The following is a 19397-nucleotide window of genomic DNA, read 5'->3' as shown; positions in this document are numbered from 1 at the left end:
CAGAAGCCAGCGTTTTAAAAGACATTGGAAATTCCGTTTCAAGGACTAAGCATCAGAAGCACTCTTTATAATTTACACACACACACACACACACACCACGCACGCACGCATGCACATACACTGACAAGGCAATGTTGCTGACCGTGAGGCTGTTATGGGAAAAAGGATACAGCCAGTGTTTGTTGACATGATCATTAACTGGCTTAAATGCTGGAAACTTAAGATATATAAACATCCACAGTTTTAAAATCTTTGGAACACCAAAGGATTGTCAAGTGCTTTTGTCTGGCTACAACTTGCATTTACTAACAATGTAGCAGCAACAGCGTCTGACTAGGAGATGAGGGATGTATTAGTCATTCATAAAATGAGAGGGCAGGACCAGAGCAGGCATCCTGAAGTTAGAGTACATCAATCACCAATGGCTTCAGGGTCTCTGGATCCTGCTGAAACCATCAATTTGCATATAAACAACCCATTCCCACCCCCCCACCCCCTGGGGATAGTCTAGCTTTTCTTAGATTCTCAAAAGGTCTGGAACCCCCAAATGATTTAGAAATTACAGACTGGATAACTGTGAAGGCTCCTTTTTCAGCTCCAAGATTCCAAAGAAAATCAATGTCCCAGCCCCTCTTGGAGTCTAACGTGGACTGACTTCATTTGATTTTTTTAGAGCCATGAACGAGTGCTCCCTCCACACGACTTGCTCCTTTTCCGACAAAACAGGCCCTGTTGTGCAACATTCTTCATTTTGTAAAAACAAGACTATTTCTCCCCCAGACGGTGAGATTTAACTTGTTTTAATGTAGTTTGCTATAAAAATGGATGAAGGCTTCTGCATGGTGCATTTGATTTACAAATGTTAATGACTAGTTAATGCTCATGTTACGTGTCGCACATCATTATAATCTGTTGACTGGTAACATAGCTTTTACAACATGGGTTAATACCAAAATTGTGAATCATGGAACTTTTACTTAGCACACACACAATATACAGCAAACTTAAATACTAATCTATAATACCTAACTGGATTATTGGATCCATTGCAGGATTGTGCTTATTTATCTTCTGAAGATAGGCAACTAGCAAAAATACACATTTCTTTTTCATTTCCCCACCCCCATATTACACTGTAAAAGAAACACATTATTCAGTGCACTTCCTAAGAAATAAACTTCCTTATAGTATCTCTCTCTCTCTATATATATCTATGCCAAAACAAAGGAGGAGCACAATGCAACTTTTAAGATTACCATTTAAAGCAAGAGAGGTAATAAGCCCCCTCTCCTGTTTAGGAATTCCAGTAATTTTATCGATACCGTTCATTTGGCTATACATCAAGTTTAGTGCATGATTGCTCTGGGCAGTTTAAGATGCCACCTTCATCATTTGGTAGACATGCTGGGGCATTAAGTTTTTAATATTTGATGTATTGACCTTAATGGAACCATAAGCTGTTGGAGACACCAGTATACTCCATTGTGATTTATACGTTAAGTTCTATCACCCGCTTTCCCCCATCAACTCGAGTGTTGGATTAAGAAGAAATAGACTTAAATGACAGCAGGAGGTCAGGGGCTGCTGGACAGATGTTGGCTTGGAGATTGTATGTGAGGACCCCAAGGCCTCTCCATCCCTTTGGACACCAGATCACATAACCACCGTGTTGGAGCTGGGTTGTGGGTAGTCTTGTTTGGAAGAGGGAGACAGTCATTATATTCCCTGGGCTTCGTAGGCCGTAGCAGCCTGTAAGTTGGAAAGTCTGGAGGCTTTTTTCTTCATAAACTTGCTCTGATGGAAATGAAAGAAGTTTCTAGAATAAAAGAGGTTACAGTTTGGTAGCTTGTAGCTTGTGGGCTCAATCCAGCTGCAGACGTGTTTGTGTAACTAGCAGTATTTAACATTTTTCTGAATCTGTTCTTGATATGTAAAACAGAATAATTCTCAAGAAAATTTGGATTTCACAAAAATTTGAGGAGCTGGTAACCCAGGTCTAGGATTCTTGCAACAAGCAGCTGGTGTGAACGGGGACCTATTAAATGGGGCTTGGGGACTCCAGTTTCCTATACCGTTCCCACAGCTGCTGGCTGTCTTACACCACTTGACTGAGTGACCCGTTTGACTCATTCGCATGACCAGTTGAGTTCTGTGACGCTGGGGTTAGTTTGGCTCTGCCTTTTCAAGATGCTGAAGACTTGACTTCATGTGGAATTTCCCCCACTTCCTTGTGGACAAGATTCTTCCTTTGATTGAGTCCCAGCCACATCTAGTTGCTTTGGTAGGTAATCTTAACATGCATTTCTACTCATCCTTTATGCTATATTGCGAACTCCAAAGATATAATCACACTAATGTTTATGTGGTAGGTGTGTGTATGTTAGACATGTAAAGGGGTGTGTATCTATACAGATATATGTATACTTTCAGTTAGGCGAAAGTTAATTTGGTTCCACAGATACAGACACGAAGTGCTGGCTGCTTGGAGAATAAGTGTAACATTTTGGTAAAACCTATATAATTCTGACTTATAATATTACAAAGAGAGTGAATTTGAAGTTATTGCTTTCTGATTACAGAATAAAAAACTCATTCTGTTGTAAAATTTTTATACAGAATGAGTAACCAGTTCCTATTCAAGTAATAGTAATTGGAATCAGAAGTTCCTTACACAACAGTAGATGCCTGAAGACATTTTTTTTGAATGGAGATGTGATTTCATTCTATCAAGAATGTATGCAGGGAACTGGGAATGACTTAATTTCTCAAAAGCACAAGAAAATCAGCACCCCAACTGCTTACTGCTCAGGAGGGTTTCTCGCGGGTTCCGTAAAGTTCAGCTTTGTGGTGAGTTCACACGCACCTGTAGGATTCCTATTCTACTTATGCAGCCTTGTTTCTGAACACAAAGCTCGGAGTATTAAAAACTGTAAAAGAGGATTAAAAGCAGTGTTGGTTTTTAACATTCAGAATCCACAGAGGATCTCATTTTCTGCAATGGAAGGAGCCATGTTGTGTTTTTGCTGAAGAATCCCATTTGCATGGCAGTCTTATTTCAGGCACTTTTCATACATGTTCATCTGGATCTGGAATAAAATCTGCACGAACCACTTCTGCATAATTCAAATGGAGTGCTGAGTGGTTCTAGTCCCAAAACAGACAGGCAGGTCACCATCTGGTACTCAGTTAGCTTTCTGCATCACAGCATGATGGTGACTGCTGAGCTTGAAACGTCTTTGAGGTGCCCGTCTAGCTTTAGAGTACACAAAGAGGTGAGTCATAAAAATCCAAACTACTCAGTCTTCTACTTTAAAAAAAAAAATACAAAAAGGTGAAATGCACTAGATGTATTATACAGACGGTTTCGGCTACTATGAAAATAAATAACATGATCTGACTCAAGGGTTTAACTCTAGCTCCTGGACGAAATCTGATGGAATGTCAAATGTGGAGAGCCCCTCCTAGGGACTAGCTGCTGGTTGGCAGAAGTATCTCAACGTCCTTGCCATTGGCCACGACGGCGTTAGCGGAGCAGCTGCTCGCGAGGTCGTCTGCGGCTGTCAAAGTGGACGCCTGGGAATGGGTTTTGGTCAGTGGAGTGCTAGCGGATGGAGAAGGAGCGAGGCCAGGTTTTTTGGGGGGGATGGGAGGAGGGTTTCTCCTCTCAGCTCTGGGATGGTGGGGGACTTGATCCCTGGAGACAGGGGACTCAGGGGACTGGACACTTTCCCTGGAGTAGGCGAATGGCTGCTGTCACCTCTCGGGTTGGCAGTGCTGGCCAGATTTCGATAGTCTGTGCCGAAGGGAGAGCTGTTGGGTGAGACGGGCTTGATTGGCCCTTGTTGGCTGGTGAATCTGGAGAGCACCTGAGTGACTGTGTTTCGGGCCAGCTGCTTGGCGGCAGAGTTGTCTATGAGGGTGGGGGACAGATCCCGGGATGGAGGGCTCTGCAGACCACTGGCTTGTTGGTCCTGATCTGCTTGGGACTGAAATTTGTGCCGAGCTGCATGGAAGCGCTGGTTGATCCCTACTTGGTATGAAGACTGGTAGCCGGGGCTGCTGGCCGATGACCCCAATAAACGCTTAGTTAGTACTGGTGAGGAGCAAGGGGAGGAAGTGAGAGAGGAGGACGCAGTGCTGCAGGGGGACAGTGAGCTCCCGCTGGAAGGGAGGTGACCGGGCACTGGGCCCGGACTCTCGATTCCCCCAGGACACTCACCGTTCTCCACTGCTTTCTCCTGGGCCAATCCCACAGGTTTCTCTCGTGGAGGCACTTGGTTTTCTACACTGCTGCCTGTCATCAACTCCTTGGTAGTCTGCATCTCTGGGTCAAAATGGCCATTGGTTTTTGCATAAGAGTAAGGAGGAGTGGTGGGACCAGGCGGCCCACTAGTTGTCACCTTGGCTACGTTGCTCCCCTGGGTTCTTTCTGCCTGAAAACTCTCTGTTTGGCAGAATACAGACACCCGCACGGGGTGCTCCGTCACTGTGCCTTTAGACGTGGTGACTGGCTTCTTCGGTTGCTCAGGAGGGCCGCCGCGCTGATGAGCAGCTTCGAGGTCCCTCACGATCTTCTTCAGACTTTCCATCTCTTCTTTCAGGGTTCTGGTCCGGTTCTCTTCTCGGTTCAGTTTTGCTCTCAGTTGTTCTCTTTCGATGTCAAACTCAGACAACTGCTTCTCCACCTGGGCCTCGGTCTGCAGGCCGCGCTTCCTCTCAGCCGCCAGCTCCTCCTCGAGTTTGCTCGCCCGGCTCTTCTCCTTCTCCAGCTTCAGGCTCAGCTCTCCCGCTTTCTGCCCCTCCTCGGCCGCCTTGCTGGTGGCTTTCTTGCACTCGAGCACCAGCATGGAGGAGAGCTGCTGGTGGCGGGAGCGCTCCTCCTCCAGCTGACTCGAGAGCTTCTTCTGCTCTTTTTCAAACTTTTTCACTTGGGACTTTTCGAATTCCAACTAGAAGAAAAAAAAAAAATGCCACCACGTGTCTTGATTAGAGTTAAGGAAACAAACGAGATACCCTGAAAACTGTTTTTAAAAAGGATGCCCTGGCTAGCTGCTCTTAGCACACAGGATTAGCAATGTATGCCATGTGTTTACTCCAAACGTTTCTGAAGTATTAGGACACCTAACATAAGAATTTACGTTACAATTTAGTCTTTCTTTGATGATTTAGGAGGCGTTTTTCATTTTTATATAGTCTCAGGGTTATTGGTGCGAATGTGAACCATCACTGTGTTTTAGTGGAGAGTCTGGAGGATTAGAACCTATCAGAACCAAAAACGGAAAGCCATCTAGAAAGCCATCTAAACCAGATTCTGTGATGAACGCTGCGGAGAACAAACCTTTAAATCTTCTGTAATAATTCTTTCTGGTCTTAAAAACAAACAAACAAACATAAGTAGTTGCATTTGATTTATACCTTTTTACACAAATGCAGTCTTTTAATTGTCATTCCAACCCCATTTACAGGAAGGATTAATGAAACCCTTTTAGTCAGTATTTTTCAAACTTTGAGACTCATTAATAGATAGGGAAAACAATTTAGTGAGTCATGACCAGAACTTTTAAAAAGTAAAATAGAAAACATCAATGTGTATTGTAAGCAGTAAGGGTTATGTATGATTTCACGAGATTTCTGTTTCAGGCCTGTGTGATATAAAATGTATTTCTTATGGGGAGTCAAAAAAAGTTTGAGTGCTCAGTGTTAGTGTTCTCCAAAGTATGTTCTATGGAACAACAGTCCCACAGTGAGTGATCTGTGTCAAAAAAAGATTTTATGAAAACACAGATTTGCTAAACACAGAATACCCTATCTTGCTCTTGAAGACTTATAATATGCTTTTGCATACTAAAAGGTCTAAGAAATTGAAATTAGAAACCTGTTTAACTTTAATTCAGTAATTCCCAGACTTATTTGACTACAAAGCCCTTTTCTTGAGCAATTTACACCCTGCAGAGCAATCTTTGAGAAATGCTATCCTAGGCAAATGCTGCTGTGAATCCCTCCACCTTAATTACCTGTTGAGTCAGACGCTCTCTCTCCTTCTCCAGCATGTAGGTGACATCATCTCCTTCTGCTGTGTCCTGTGCGTGCCTTTGCCTTTCTTCCTCAAGGTCTAGGATCACCTTTAAAGAATTAAAAAAAAAAAAAAAAAAAAATCATTTCCAAATATCAAGGAATCACACTTAGAATACAATTAAGTACTCTTTACCTATCTAAGCACCTAAGAGAGTTCCAGAGCTAGATAAACAAACAAACAAACAAACAAACAAACAAACAAATAAATCCCAGTCAGAGCCATCAAGGAGCATACTGCCTCGCAGGGTGAAAGACAGGCAAGCTTTGTGCGCGCTTCATGGAGGCATGCACAGAATGGCATGTAAACAGAAGACAGCAACCGTCAGCTGCAGGGGCTGAGAAGTCTTCAGAGAATTAACAGAAGGTCCAGGAAACTGAAGGCACTTCGGTGGCACTAGGGGACAGGTGTTTGTGATGGAGCAAGAGAGGGCCATGGAAAGCTAAAAGCCGAGGTTCTCCCCTCAACGCTCGAATCACTGGAGGCACCAAATAGGGGGCCTGAAATTAAACACTCCAAATGAGAGTCATCCTAACTGTGCCTTGCTTAATTATTAACATGCATTTTGTATATAGTTAGATAGGAGGTGAAAAGACTCTCATGACTCCATCCTGCATGTAAAAAGGCTAAATTATTGGGCGATTTTTCACAAGGCCTTTTAGTTAACCTTCCTACTCATTCTACTTATCCTGGTGCCAAAGGATTAAGCCCAATTTTAAGGAGAACACAAATCGAAAGGGACATTTGCCACATAATCCAGCCTAGAGCTGCGCAATATTCTGAATGGCAACGGATTTCTTAGTCCCTTCTGATCACGCTTCAGAGGTACCTTGGCTCGGACCACCAGGGCAGGGCACTGCCATCCCAATGGCCATTTTTTGTTTCTCCTCACTAACAATTTTTATGAATGAAGAGAGAAAATTTTCTGGGACACAAAATTCCTCTTTAAACACAAAAAAGGAAACGTTCTGGTGTACTTCCTTCCGGTTTAAAAAAAAAATCTAAATTTTCAATTTAATAGAAAGATAAGCTTTTGGCTAAAGGTGGTAGACCATCTCCTTTCCTTCCCGAGGGCCCCCTAAAATTATAGAAATGGAATGACAAGAATAAAAACCCACAAAGATAGAGAGAGACTTTAGTAGACAAGGAATTTTAATAACAGTCTGAAGAAGGACAGAGGCTAGAGTTGTGGGAACTACTTTGGTACGGGGGAGGAAGCTGCTCTGCCTTTCAGGTCCCCAAAGAGATACTGAACCTGGAAATGGGGGCAAACTGCAGGGAAGAGGTGAGACGTGGGAGAGAAAACAAGAGGACTGGCTCGAAGTCGGTATTTTTCAGAAGAGTTATTTGTCCCCTCAATTTTATTCCCATACGTAGAATGTTAGCAGCCAGACACCTACTGCCCAGGCATAATCTAGACGTTTATCTTCTGAAGACATAACGTAAGACGGGCTCAGGACACAGGAACAGCAGCTATGACAGAGGATGGGCGTTAGGAAAGGGGATTCTGTTCGTTTTGGGAAGATGGTGGCGTAGAGAGGAAAGGAAGATGGGGTGTAAAATAACGAAATCCACATCTATGAGAAAAGGAAGTAATATGTGTCTAAAACTGATAAAGTGAGAGAGGAGTATATTATTTAGAAATACGGAAGTTACCTACCAAAATAAACAGTAATTAGAAAAAAGTGGTTGATTGACTATTGAGGAGCGGGAATGGGAAGAGATGGGCTAGGGAACTCTTATTTTCATAATAAGCAGAGTAACCATGTAATGCACTGTTCAAACCACAACCCTTCTGAGAGTCAAAGGTGGGGTACTATGAGTAACCGTGTCACGGCAATAGGCACACACTGGGACCCCCTCAGGCAAACTGGGGCTATAAGCAGCCTAATCATGAGCCTTTAGGTCCCTGATTTCTAACAAGTCAGTGCTCTATTTAAGAATAGATAGGCAGCTGGTTTAAAATATCTAACACTCAGTTAAAAAACTTACAGTTAAAAAACTTACAGTGAAATACAGTAGTAAAGAATTTTGAATTATTTTTAACTTCTTCCTCTCTCTAGTCACGTAAGCCACAAGTCATAACAACACTACTGCTTCCATAGGCATGACAGCCAGCCAGCCCTTCGGCACAACTCAGTGACTTCATGTATGAAGTGGAAAAAAGGCCTGCTTATCAAACAAGGATGTTGTAAAGATTTTCTTAGAGGATTATGGAAAAGCTCCCCAAAACTTAGGCAACTAACTCTAACGCACTGATACCTTTTAAACTGGAACATGAATGTCTTCAGGTTATTTCATTCCAGAATGGAAGTTAAACTTTTCTGGGTCTTGGAAAATTTTGAGAATTCAATTAAAGATATAGGGAAAATTTCATTTTCTATAAAGCGTACCAACTTTTGACATTCTGTTTATTTTCTGGGGGTTGGGGGTGGGGTGGCACAGAACATCTGAGGTCTATCCATGGTTCAGAACCTCCACTCTGGCCTTTCATTTGGACTCTGTGAAGGGAATAAAAAATCACAGGCAAGACCTAAGTCTAAGCAATTTGTCAGATGCGTTGTGAGCAGATGGCTCTCTAATGCAGGTGACCATAAAAGTAAACTAAGGTCCATCGAACTGCAGCTGCTAACCCAATTTTTCAGAATAAAATGCTTCCTACTAAATGTGCCGATGTCCCCCCTTGTTGGTATAAGTCTTAGCCAACAGTTTTTAAAATGCAGATTCTAGCCAAGCGTCTTTTATAGGTCAAATTTGAGCAGTAAATGACAAGATTGGGAATAAAATCACAAGCACTAGAATTCCGATGAGATGAGGTAGAGGAACGCACAGGTTTGCCTTTCCTAACTAGGGGCTGTAGGACCTGGGACCACACACACACACACACACACACACACACACACACACACACACACTCCCCTCCTCCCCATTCCCCAGTAGGGTAGAACAGCTTTAAGGTAAACAACCCTCGGGACTCTATGGTTTCATGAGAAGTAAAATGCAATGAAACTCAAAACTAGGAATAAATGAAAATAATCTATTGGTTTGTATGTTTATAGTCAGGTAAATTCTCTCTCTCATTCCCCAAATACCTGTTAATCTTTCTATTTATCACTTAAGTAAGCAAACAGAGAACACTCTGTTCAGCTTCAAGCTCGGTGAAACCTGTTTGTTGCCAAAGTTTGGATGATCGAGAGCTGAAAAAACACCCAAGTGTTTGGAGCGTCATATCAAGAAGGAATGCTGTCTCGAATGTGTCTGGCACACTCCCTAACTTTCACATTTGGAACAACCTATGTTTTCTTTTCTATCTCCTGGCTCCTAAGTAAGCCGAGGGGTTTTTTAACACCTGCGAGACCTCCCGATTGAATTACTGTGAAAACTGGCCGCTGACAAGAAAGTATCAGGCATCATGTACAAAATCTCCGTAGGAGCTTCCGTAGTCCACGCCGCCCGCGCGAGCCTACCTTCCGGTGTCTGCTCTCGGCCGCGGCCAGCTGAGACAGCATGCGCTCCTGCATGTTCTTGCACTGCCTCATCACCACCTTGAGAACAGAGAGCGGGTTTGTGCAGACCGGCTGCTTTTCGCCATCATTTTTTTCCTTCAGAGTTTCAAAGTCTCTCTGTAGAGCCATTAAAGGATCACTGATGTTGTATTTTCCATAGCGTTCTTCGATGAAAGTGTCTCTGTGTTGGGCCTGAGAAAGAGAACAAAAAGGAGCATTTTGCTCTTGAAAAGTGTTAGGAGTGGGATTCGCCGGTGGTTATACATCAAAGGTGGCAGGATTAGTGTGAATGTAAGCTGCCGACTACAAATCCGATGGGGTCGTCTGAATACAGACATAACACCCGAATGGGGGCATAGTAGAATAATAATACTTACACAGAGCTAACTATGCAGACATTGTTCTAGGCATTCTATTGACATTAACCCACTTAAATTTTACAACCCTGTAAGGTAGGGCTCTCATCTCCATTTTGTAGCTGAGAAAACGATGACAGAGCGGTCAAGTAACTTGTTCCAGGTTACTCGTATCTAGTGAGTGGTCAGACTAGGATTTAAACTTCAGCAGCCTGGCTCTAAAATCTGTGTCCTTAACCACCACGCTCTCTGCCTCTGCTTATGATGCTTATTACCAACAGGTATATCTGACCTTTTCTTTTGGTGTTATGGCATTTGTATTTCTAAAATATGCTAAACATAACGTTGGGAGCTTACATATTTAGAACCTAACTAGGTGGCTGTAGCTAAGTAAAGGATACTAAAAATGTTTTCACATTATAATCTAGGACTGTCAGTCATTGGTATGAACAGAACTTCACATAGCTATTGGTGGGTCAAGAGGGCAGAGACAATCATGACTAGAGGTGCAAACAAAATCTCTTCTACTACCTGCTGCTGAATTCCACCCCTTCCTCTAGTCTCTGTTTATCTGCTATCTTCCATCTTCCTATCTGTCCCCTCCAGGTGAGCTTTGTGGATGAAAGAGAAGGTGAGCAGAGAATGTGGGCTGGTACGTGGAGTCTGGTCTAGGGCTTTGGCCCCAGGTACCGGGCCAGGTCTAAGGATCGGGAAGGGAACGAATGATAGATATTCTGAGTCTTCCCTCTTCTCCTGTATGTACTACTTCGTATGAGCATCATATATTACATACAGGTGAACATAGGGAGAGTAATAATTATTTTACAGACATTCAAGTTTCCTGAGATATTAAAAAAAAAAAAGAGTTAATATAGTACTGAGGAAACTTTCTCAAAAACCACAGCAAAGTACTATATAATTTAAGCTTTCAAATGAAACTCGATTATGAAAATTACTGGAATTTATCAATTAAAATTATCAGGAGCTATATTTTCTTGTAACCACCATCCACAAACAGGAACCCATTGGAAAGGAAAATTCACAATTCAATGACTATGCTTAAAAAAAAACTAAAACCCTCAAGAAAATAAAGCAGACATGGGGTTTCTTTAATACAACAGAAGTATGTTTCAATGTTGAAAGTTTGATGCCTCCTTCTTCATTAAACTGTTGAAGTTTAAGACCCAGGAATCACTTAGCCTATGCTACAAATGTATGTTAGTATCAGATGGCAAATGTTCAATGCAGAGTTAGAAGCCGAGGGTTTTCTGTCTTGACTACAAGATGACATTATTGGAGTATTTGAATGATATTTGTGTACTGGAAATAGGAATTGTGAAATCTATTTGTTCCTCTAAATTACTGATAATCTTATTGCATGTGTGTGTGTATGCATGTGCATGTGAACTAAATGGGGAGGGATTTGAAAGACAGAGTCCAAGAGAGAATCCTGTTATTTTTTTCAGCTCCAAATTTAAAATAAAATTCTCAGTAAAATTTCAATATAAGCTCTAGCCCTTGTGGAGAATGACAAGACCAATTTCTGAATTGGCTATTTTTATTTTATTATATTTAAAAATCATAGTCTACGGCCTTGCTACCCTGAACAAGCCCGATCCCGTCTGATCTCAGAAGCTAAGCAGGATCAGGCCTGGTTAGTACTTGGAAGGGAGACCACCCAGGAAGACCAGGTGCTGCAGGCATAAAAAAATAAAAAAAATAAGGGATTGTAAACTGACAAGGTCCTTGCAATCTGTGAGGTCAACCAAGGGCTGCCTTGCCAAAAAAAAAAAAATAATAATAATAAAATAAAAAATAAAAATCATGATGAGAGTAAAAAAATAGCTAGTTTTTAGTTACATTTTTAAAAAGCAACAGTGTCAACACTGGACTCATCAATGTTTTCCTTTCACTAAAAAATACATGTTTCTTTTATTTCAGGTATAAAAATATGAGATTGATAGCCCAGGATTCAATGAAAATATCCAGTTATAGCTATTAACGTCGTAAGGCAAATCCATGTTTAGAAAAATACTTAAAGAAAGTAAGAGAAAAAAACTCTTTAAGAAGTTCGAATTCCAGTTCATTTTTAACTGTCACACTTTTTATTCATGATTACTGTTTCTGCATGATTAGTCGTGGTAAAGGAATGATTATTGGCACTGAAATTGGTTTAGTAGGGAAAAAATTTTTGACCCCCGCCCCCGCCAACCCGGAAACCTGAATGTTTTTATGACATTTCCCTTTTCAGAACACCTTGCAGAAAGTGGTATGGGAGCTGGGAGTACAATTCATGACCTTGACACCAGATCTGCTGAGATACTGCCTTTCAGGTTTGAATATATAGTTAACTAATCCTTAAAAATATGACTTTTTAAAACCCACTCTGTTATTATCCTGCATAATTAATGAGCATCACTGAATTACGAGTAATGGATGAGAAGCTTGTTTGGTGAGGTCTGAGACTACTGTGAGAACAGTTGTTAAGCTGTCTGTTTTCTCTTGAAGTACTTCACAGTAATTCCATAATCACTCGCATAGTAATTACAAGTTATACAAAGTTGGTGGCTTTGCACATAAATGAAAAGAATCTGTGGAATAATCTAAAAAAGGCTCCTTGTCACAAAACAATTCTTTTAAATACATTCTAATATGGGGCCCAAGTATGGAAGAAGATGGTCTGTCTGTATTTGTATACCAAACACTGGATTGGAAAATGAGAGACAGAACATGGTATCTTTCAACCAACTTAATGCCTCAGTAAAGTGAATTGTATGGGTGACAGGTTAACAGTACAAATAACAACAATAATAATGAAAAATAGATGTTAAGATTTGAAGAATGAAAGGAGAGCTTTAGTGGAGGTGTATATTGGTCATCTGTTCCTGCATAACAAATTACCCTCCAATTTAGCAGCGTAAACAGTAAACATTTTTTTTATCATAGTTGCTGAGGGTCAGGAATCTAGGAGGGGCTGGGCTGGGTGGTTCTGGCTCAGTGTCTCTTGAAGTTTCAGTTAAGCTGTTGGCCAGGGCTGCAGTCAGCGTAAGGACAAACTAGGGCTGGCGGATCCATTTCCGAGCTTACTCACATGGCTGTTGGTATAGGCCTTGGTTCCTTGCATGTGCTGGCTCCCCACAGAGCAAGTGATGCAAGAGATGGGCAGATGATAGACAGACCAAGATGGAAGCCCCAGTGTCTTTTATAACTTACTCTTGGAAGTGACATACCATCATCACTTCTGATGTATTCTATTGGTCACACAGCCCAAACCTGGTAAATGGGGAGGGGGCTGCATAAAGGTGTGAAATATCGGGAGGTGGGATCATTGGGCGCCATCTTGGAGGCCGGCTCTCACAAAGTGAATGACCAGATACGCTACCACTATTTACATCTCAGGCGAAAATTACAAAACCAAGTATCTATATTAGAAACTGTAAAGGCTGAGTTTTAACATTTTAATGGTATTTCAGCTATTTCATAAGAAATTTGAAATGATCTGGATTTGACTTTTGGGGGGAAGAATTCAGTAAATAGTGTCAGCCAATCAATTTCTTATAACTTCATTATTTTCATTTCAATGACAACACACATTTTAACTGAATAGAAATTCCTACACTGTCAGAAAACATAATGATATTTAATTTTAGACAACAGGAAAATAATTGTCTGGTTAGACAGATTCAATTATATAGGGTATTACAAAACACACCAGTCATCTATTACTCATTTATTTTTACTGTCATAGGCTGAATGAAACATACCACTACTGAAAGCTTAAAATAAAATCACATAATATCCTTCAAGTCTGCCGTGCTTGCTCTCTAAAAATTTCAGCTTTGCTACGGCAAATTTTAAAGAAATATGAAGCAGTTGTCTCCTCTACCCTCCCTGATATTATTTATACTATTACATATATAATATATCACATACAGCATATAACATACATCATAGTAGAATAAAACATGTAAATAGCAAAATATATACTGTTATAGTAAATATATATATGTATTTTAATATTAAAATAAGAAATCAATTCCTTTTTTCTCTGGATGATAATCACCAACATGAAAAGTTGTTCTATATCTAACCTAAAGGTGAAAAATTAAGGCCCATTAAATTGGGGGTTTGTATTCAAGTACAAAGTTTTATTTTCAAGACTCAGGCTGGTACCATAACTGGATTAGAATGTGTCTTTGCCATTTTCTGCCAATTCTAAAGTGATACTTTTAAAAGTAATCGGCAATAAAAACTTTGTGCCTTTAAAAATATCTGAATACCTCTATGCCAGAAATCAAAAGACAAAAGAACATGAGTCCAAGATGGTTTTTATTAATGCTACCAAAAGCATGTTAACAGGAATCCTTTTCACACAAATTGAATCTGTTAATGTTCAAATAATTTACACTCTGGAATCTTTGATAAACTATAAATAGCTGCCTGAGCAACTGGAAATAAAGCAACCATTCTGGATAAAGATGATAACAACACTATAAGGATACCCTTTGTTCTGGAAATTGCCTTTCATTTACTGAAAGAAAACTAGATTTTAATGTTTGATAAAAGAGGATTTAGCCTCATTTGAATTAAACTTTAATTTTTTGAAAATGGCACAAAATTTAACATGGGAATAAAGGGCAAACATTTTCACAAATTAGAAGACTTCTAATATATTATTAAAATCCAGTGCTCCGTCACTTACCCATAAATGCTATTTCTGAAATGTAGCCTTTTCTACATGTTTATTTTCTTTAATAAGTTTTGGCTCTAGAACTGGGATTGCTTCTTGGCTCGAATACTTTCTATCTGTGTTACCTTCAGCAATTTCATGAACTTCTCTGTATCTCAAGATTCCTCATCTGTAAAATGAGGGTAACAATCTACTGATAGCTTTATTATAAAAATTGAATAAATAATGTAAAATGCTTCTTATAGTACCTGGCACATAATAAGTACTATAAATATGAATTAAGTTAATAACCAATTTTAGAATATAGGCTTTTCTTTCTTTTAGACCCACTGACTAAACTCACTCTTGCAGATTTAAGATTCTGTAAAATGGGATTGTGCTGGGAAATCCTCATTAAAAGCAAAATGAAATGAATCAATCCCCAGATAACTCCAAAATAATACGTCGCTGAAAGTATTGGGAATCTGGATAACTAATAACAGTATCTATTCATTTAGCAATTAGTCTTGAACTCCTATGTGACATTCTATATAATGTGGTCAATTAATATGTATCTCTACCATATGATTAAACATTTCCCATTTATATTTTTTCTTCCTGCCTAAATTGTGACTCAAAGGAAGAAGCACTTCTCATACATCTTTCTTCTTTCTATATCCTATGTTTTGCCTTAAGCCTAAGACACTTGACAGATATTTACTTTCCAGCCTCTTTCCTAATGCCTCAGCTTCTCTTCACTCTCATCATTTTTGTGAGGTCAATATTTTATTTTCCTCTTAGTAAAACCTACAATGTACTTAGTATAATCATTTAAGGTAATGTCAATTTATACACTTTGCAAACTGACTTTGAAGTAGAATGAGCTTCACAGATTCTTTTTGGAACCACAGATATTTATAAAAGCCATTATTTACATAAGGACAGATGATCATTTATTATTTGACATGTACTAAATTCTTTTGAAGACTAAAAATGGTAAGTTTAATACAAATAGCTACAAGTGTGGTACTTCCAGATAGTGGCCTCCTTATTAATAGAAAAAAAAACTATGGGTAAACGGCATATTGTAGCTGCTTCAACAGTCAATTCCAAAGAGTCCTGTGAAAATTTCTGGATTTCTGGTAAAACTGAAACAAATATGTTGAGTTTGTCTTTTTTTTTTTTTTTTTTGGTCTATGTATGTGCTTGAAAAAAATTACATATACATCTGGGAGTGAGTCTACATAAATATCTTTTTGAGGTGGGGACAAAAATGTATAAAGGGATTCAATAAGACCTGAATAAATTAATGCTCTGAATATAAATTTAGGATTTTAAAGTTTATTTTTAGTGAGGCATTAGATCCTAATCTCTTTTATTCAAGACCATACATCTTTCAAAATATGAGTCAACACCTGCCTCGTACCATACACAAAAAACGGGGATGGATCACAGACATAAAGATAAAATATCAATGGCCAAAAAGCACATAAAAAAGTGCTTACCTTGTTCGTGATCAGGGAGATGTAAATTAAAACAAGAGTAAGATACCACTATCCAACCTCTAGAAAGGCTAAAATTATAAGATGACTAGAAAATGTTGGAGAGGATATGGAGCAACTAGAACACTCACATATTGCTGGTTGGGAGTATAAATGGTAGAACTACTTTAGAAATTAATAGGAAGTTTCTCACTAAGTTAGGAAAATGCCTACCTGCAATTCCACTTCTAAATATTTATCCCAAAGACATGAAAACATCTATCTACAAAAAGACTTAAACACAATTGTCCATAGCAGCCTTATTCATAATAGCTCCGACTGGGAACAATTAAATATCAATCAATAGGAGAAGAGAGAAATAAAATGTGATGCATTCACATACTATTCGGCAATGAAAAGGAATGAGCTACTGATATATACAATGATACTGATGAAACTAAAAATCATTATACCGAGCAACAACAACAAAAAGCCAGACATAAAAGAATACATTCTGTGTGATTGTGTTCTAATAGGCAAAACTAATTTATGGTGAAAAAATCAGAATAATAGTTGCCTCTGGGTATAGTGGGGGCAACTGACCAGAAAGGAGCACAAGATAACTTTTCAGTATGATGAGAATATTTATTTCTTGATAGGGGTATAGGTCAAATGGATGTGTGCATCTGTCAAACTTAATGAACTGAATACTTAAGATCTGTATATTTCACTATATCTAAATTATATCTCTAGTTTAAAAATATAAAAACATATAATGAGTTAAAGGGAAAATTGAGTTATATGTAACATATATGCTTTATATATAATGTCTCAGAAACACGGGAAGTTCAAACCAAAATAATTTTAATAATAATAATAATAATTAATAATAATAATAATAACAGCAGAGACAACAAAGGAGGCATTAACACTGGAGTGCTCATTCCCTGCCAAGCAGTGCGCTCAGTGCTTTACATATCGACTCGAATCTGATCTAACGGCATTCCTCTGGAGGTAGACATCACACTTATCTCTATTTTATAGAAGAAACTGAATATTAAAATGTGGCTTTCCCAAGGTTACAAAAACAGTTAAGTAGTGGATAAGAACAGTAAATGGTATATACGGTAAGTACTAAATATGTTAGCTGAATGAATAATACATAAAGATATTCCTCAGGACTTTGTAGGAATGAATTTCATTTAGTAGGTCTCAATAAGTAACTTAAAAATGAAAGAGAACAGAATAGAAAACATGTAGAGCATTGAATGTTGTAAGGAAAGTACTGTTTTGAGGAACTTTTCTTCTGGCATAAGACTAGAGGTGTGTATACGTGTGTGTGTGTGGTGTGTGTGTATGTGTGTGTGTGTGTGTCTACATGTGTGGTGTGTTTCCAGGGTAATGACATAAAGCCTATTTTTTTACTATGTGTCCCTGTCAAATAAGCTTGAAGAACACTAGAAAGAATGAATCCAAAAAGTCTGACTTCTAAATCTAAAATTTTAAATAGTTTAAGCTAGAATATGTAAATTTTAAAAGTGATAAGGAATCAGTATTGTTTTATTTTTTACTTACAAATGTTATAAAAGTCTACAAACCAGAAGAAGTTTAGTTTAACATCAAATATACAAAATGTAATATATATACATATTTGTGTGTGTGTGTTATCAGCACTGGGGAAGTCTGGGGAAATTTTCTGGCCTACGGATGAGTTACAAAGGTACATGCTTTGAATGCTTTTATTAAACACTTAATCTGCTGAGTACTCTATGTGCTGAGTTACATGGGTGACGATATGGAGACACAGATTTGACCAAGTAAGATGTAGTCCTCCTAAGAGTTTAAAATTTGCCAGACAAGTTTAAAGCCTAACGGCAGAAATAAACAAGTTGCCGCTGCTTGTTAAATGTTTTCTGAACAATATCACTAATGTGTAGAGGAACACCAAGTACAGTTTGTTTGAGCAAAACTTTCTAAGACTCAAACCTTACACTCATAGGGAATAGGAAGGAAGAGGCCAACCCTGGAAGTGGGTGGGTTCTGGTAGGTTAATGGGACTATCAGCAATTTCATGAATCACAGGAAATGCACACAACCCAAAAACTGTCTCTAAAGTATTATATAAAGAGACCTAGCTCGCCGACTGTGACTGTGTGTGATGCTTGAAGAAACTATGAACTTGAAAAACTTCTCTCTTTCACTCTATATATTTGACAGTGCAGGAACTAACTTCGAGGTTAAAATATTTAAAAAGAGCTCACTAAATAATATGTAAAAGGATAGTTTTTTCCTCTAGTTAGAGGATTCTCTGGAGGGAGGTGTATAACTGTGGGAAGGGTCTTAACTCTAAAAATTTGTCCCAAGCAAGATTCTTAAATTACAGACACAGACTGGTATTACAAGGAGACATGGCCAGAAACAAGCTGCTCAAATGTAAGGTCCTGGGAAGAGGGTCCTTAGCTTGGCTGAGAAGCAGAAAGTGTTCACATTTAGAAGCTTATTAAGTAAACAGGAAAAAGAAGCGTGTGGGGGTAGAGGAACGTGTGGGGGTGTAGGGACAGGGCAGAATGAATAGCATGGTTTGAAAGCTATACCATGGCGAGAGCAAGATGTCAGGGCAGGCGAAAGGAATCCAGGACAGTGCTAATGAGATACCCTAATGACAAAAGGTAGAACAGAGATTCTATGATGCCACATTAAGAGAATGAGCCCCATGTTGCAAGTTGGAAGCTGGCAAGGTGGAGATTCTTGCTGCCACTGCAGCCTTCCACAGCGGGAGGTAACTAGCTAGCTATTCAGTTTCAAGCAGCCATCATACAAGTAGACTGGGACTCAGATTCGAGAAGGATCGTTTTTCTTCAGAGAACAGAAAGGAAAGAAGGGTAAAGAAGCTGAGACCGAAAAGTAAAAGTTGGGCTGTCAGTGCACTGTGGGGTGTCCAATGACAACTTTAAATGGGAACTGGCAATGTTCATCACTGCAGTAAGGCACTGAATACACGGTGAGATGGAGCGTGCTAAAGTTGGCCACTGCCACTAGTAATTCCAAGTAATCCCGACCCAAGGCTGCCTGTACATTCATAACAACATTGTACTGAAGGGCGTCAGAATATGCATGGATCAGAGGAAGAGCAGGAGCTACCTTTGTTAGGAGATAAACGAGCTCTTCCTTTTTATTCTAAAGGATGGCAACACCATCGGGAAACGTGAAATGTCGCCAAGGACAAGAATGGGATTTCCAAGACCCCTTTCCTATTTTAATCTCGTAGGGGGCAGGGAACACTGGCTCTATTCTAAGCCTCTAAGACTTTGT

At 39.4% G+C, this 19397-nt stretch overlaps 2 protein-coding genes and 1 pseudogene across 2 annotated transcripts in view; 2 read left to right on the top strand and 1 right to left on the bottom strand.

Moving 5' to 3' along the window:
- ST7L (suppression of tumorigenicity 7 like) overlaps positions 1–19397 on the top strand; it is a 126480-nt gene that overhangs the window by 107017 nt on the left and 66 nt on the right. The window contains 1 exon segment of the mRNA XM_039841204.1: positions 12187–12268. Within this exon segment, the coding sequence (XP_039697138.1) occupies positions 12187–12268 (82 nt within the window).
- The window catches only part of CTTNBP2NL (CTTNBP2 N-terminal like), a 44025-nt gene continuing 25412 nt past the window's right edge, over positions 785–19397 (bottom strand). The window contains 4 exon segments of the mRNA XM_039841203.1: positions 785–3677; positions 3680–4949; positions 6015–6122; positions 9541–9771. Coding sequence (XP_039697137.1) covers positions 3469–3677; positions 3680–4949; positions 6015–6122; positions 9541–9771 — 1818 coding nt within the window. The 3' untranslated portion in view covers positions 785–3468.
- On the top strand, positions 11520–11638 carry LOC120585269 (uncharacterized; annotated as a pseudogene).

Source organism: Pteropus medius, unplaced genomic scaffold (assembly GCF_902729225.1).
Source record: "Pteropus medius unplaced genomic scaffold, Ma_sr-lr_union100, whole genome shotgun sequence".
In the NCBI taxonomy this organism is placed as follows: Eukaryota; Metazoa; Chordata; class Mammalia; order Chiroptera; family Pteropodidae; genus Pteropus; species Pteropus medius.
This window is presented reverse-complemented; position numbering and strand designations above follow the sequence as displayed.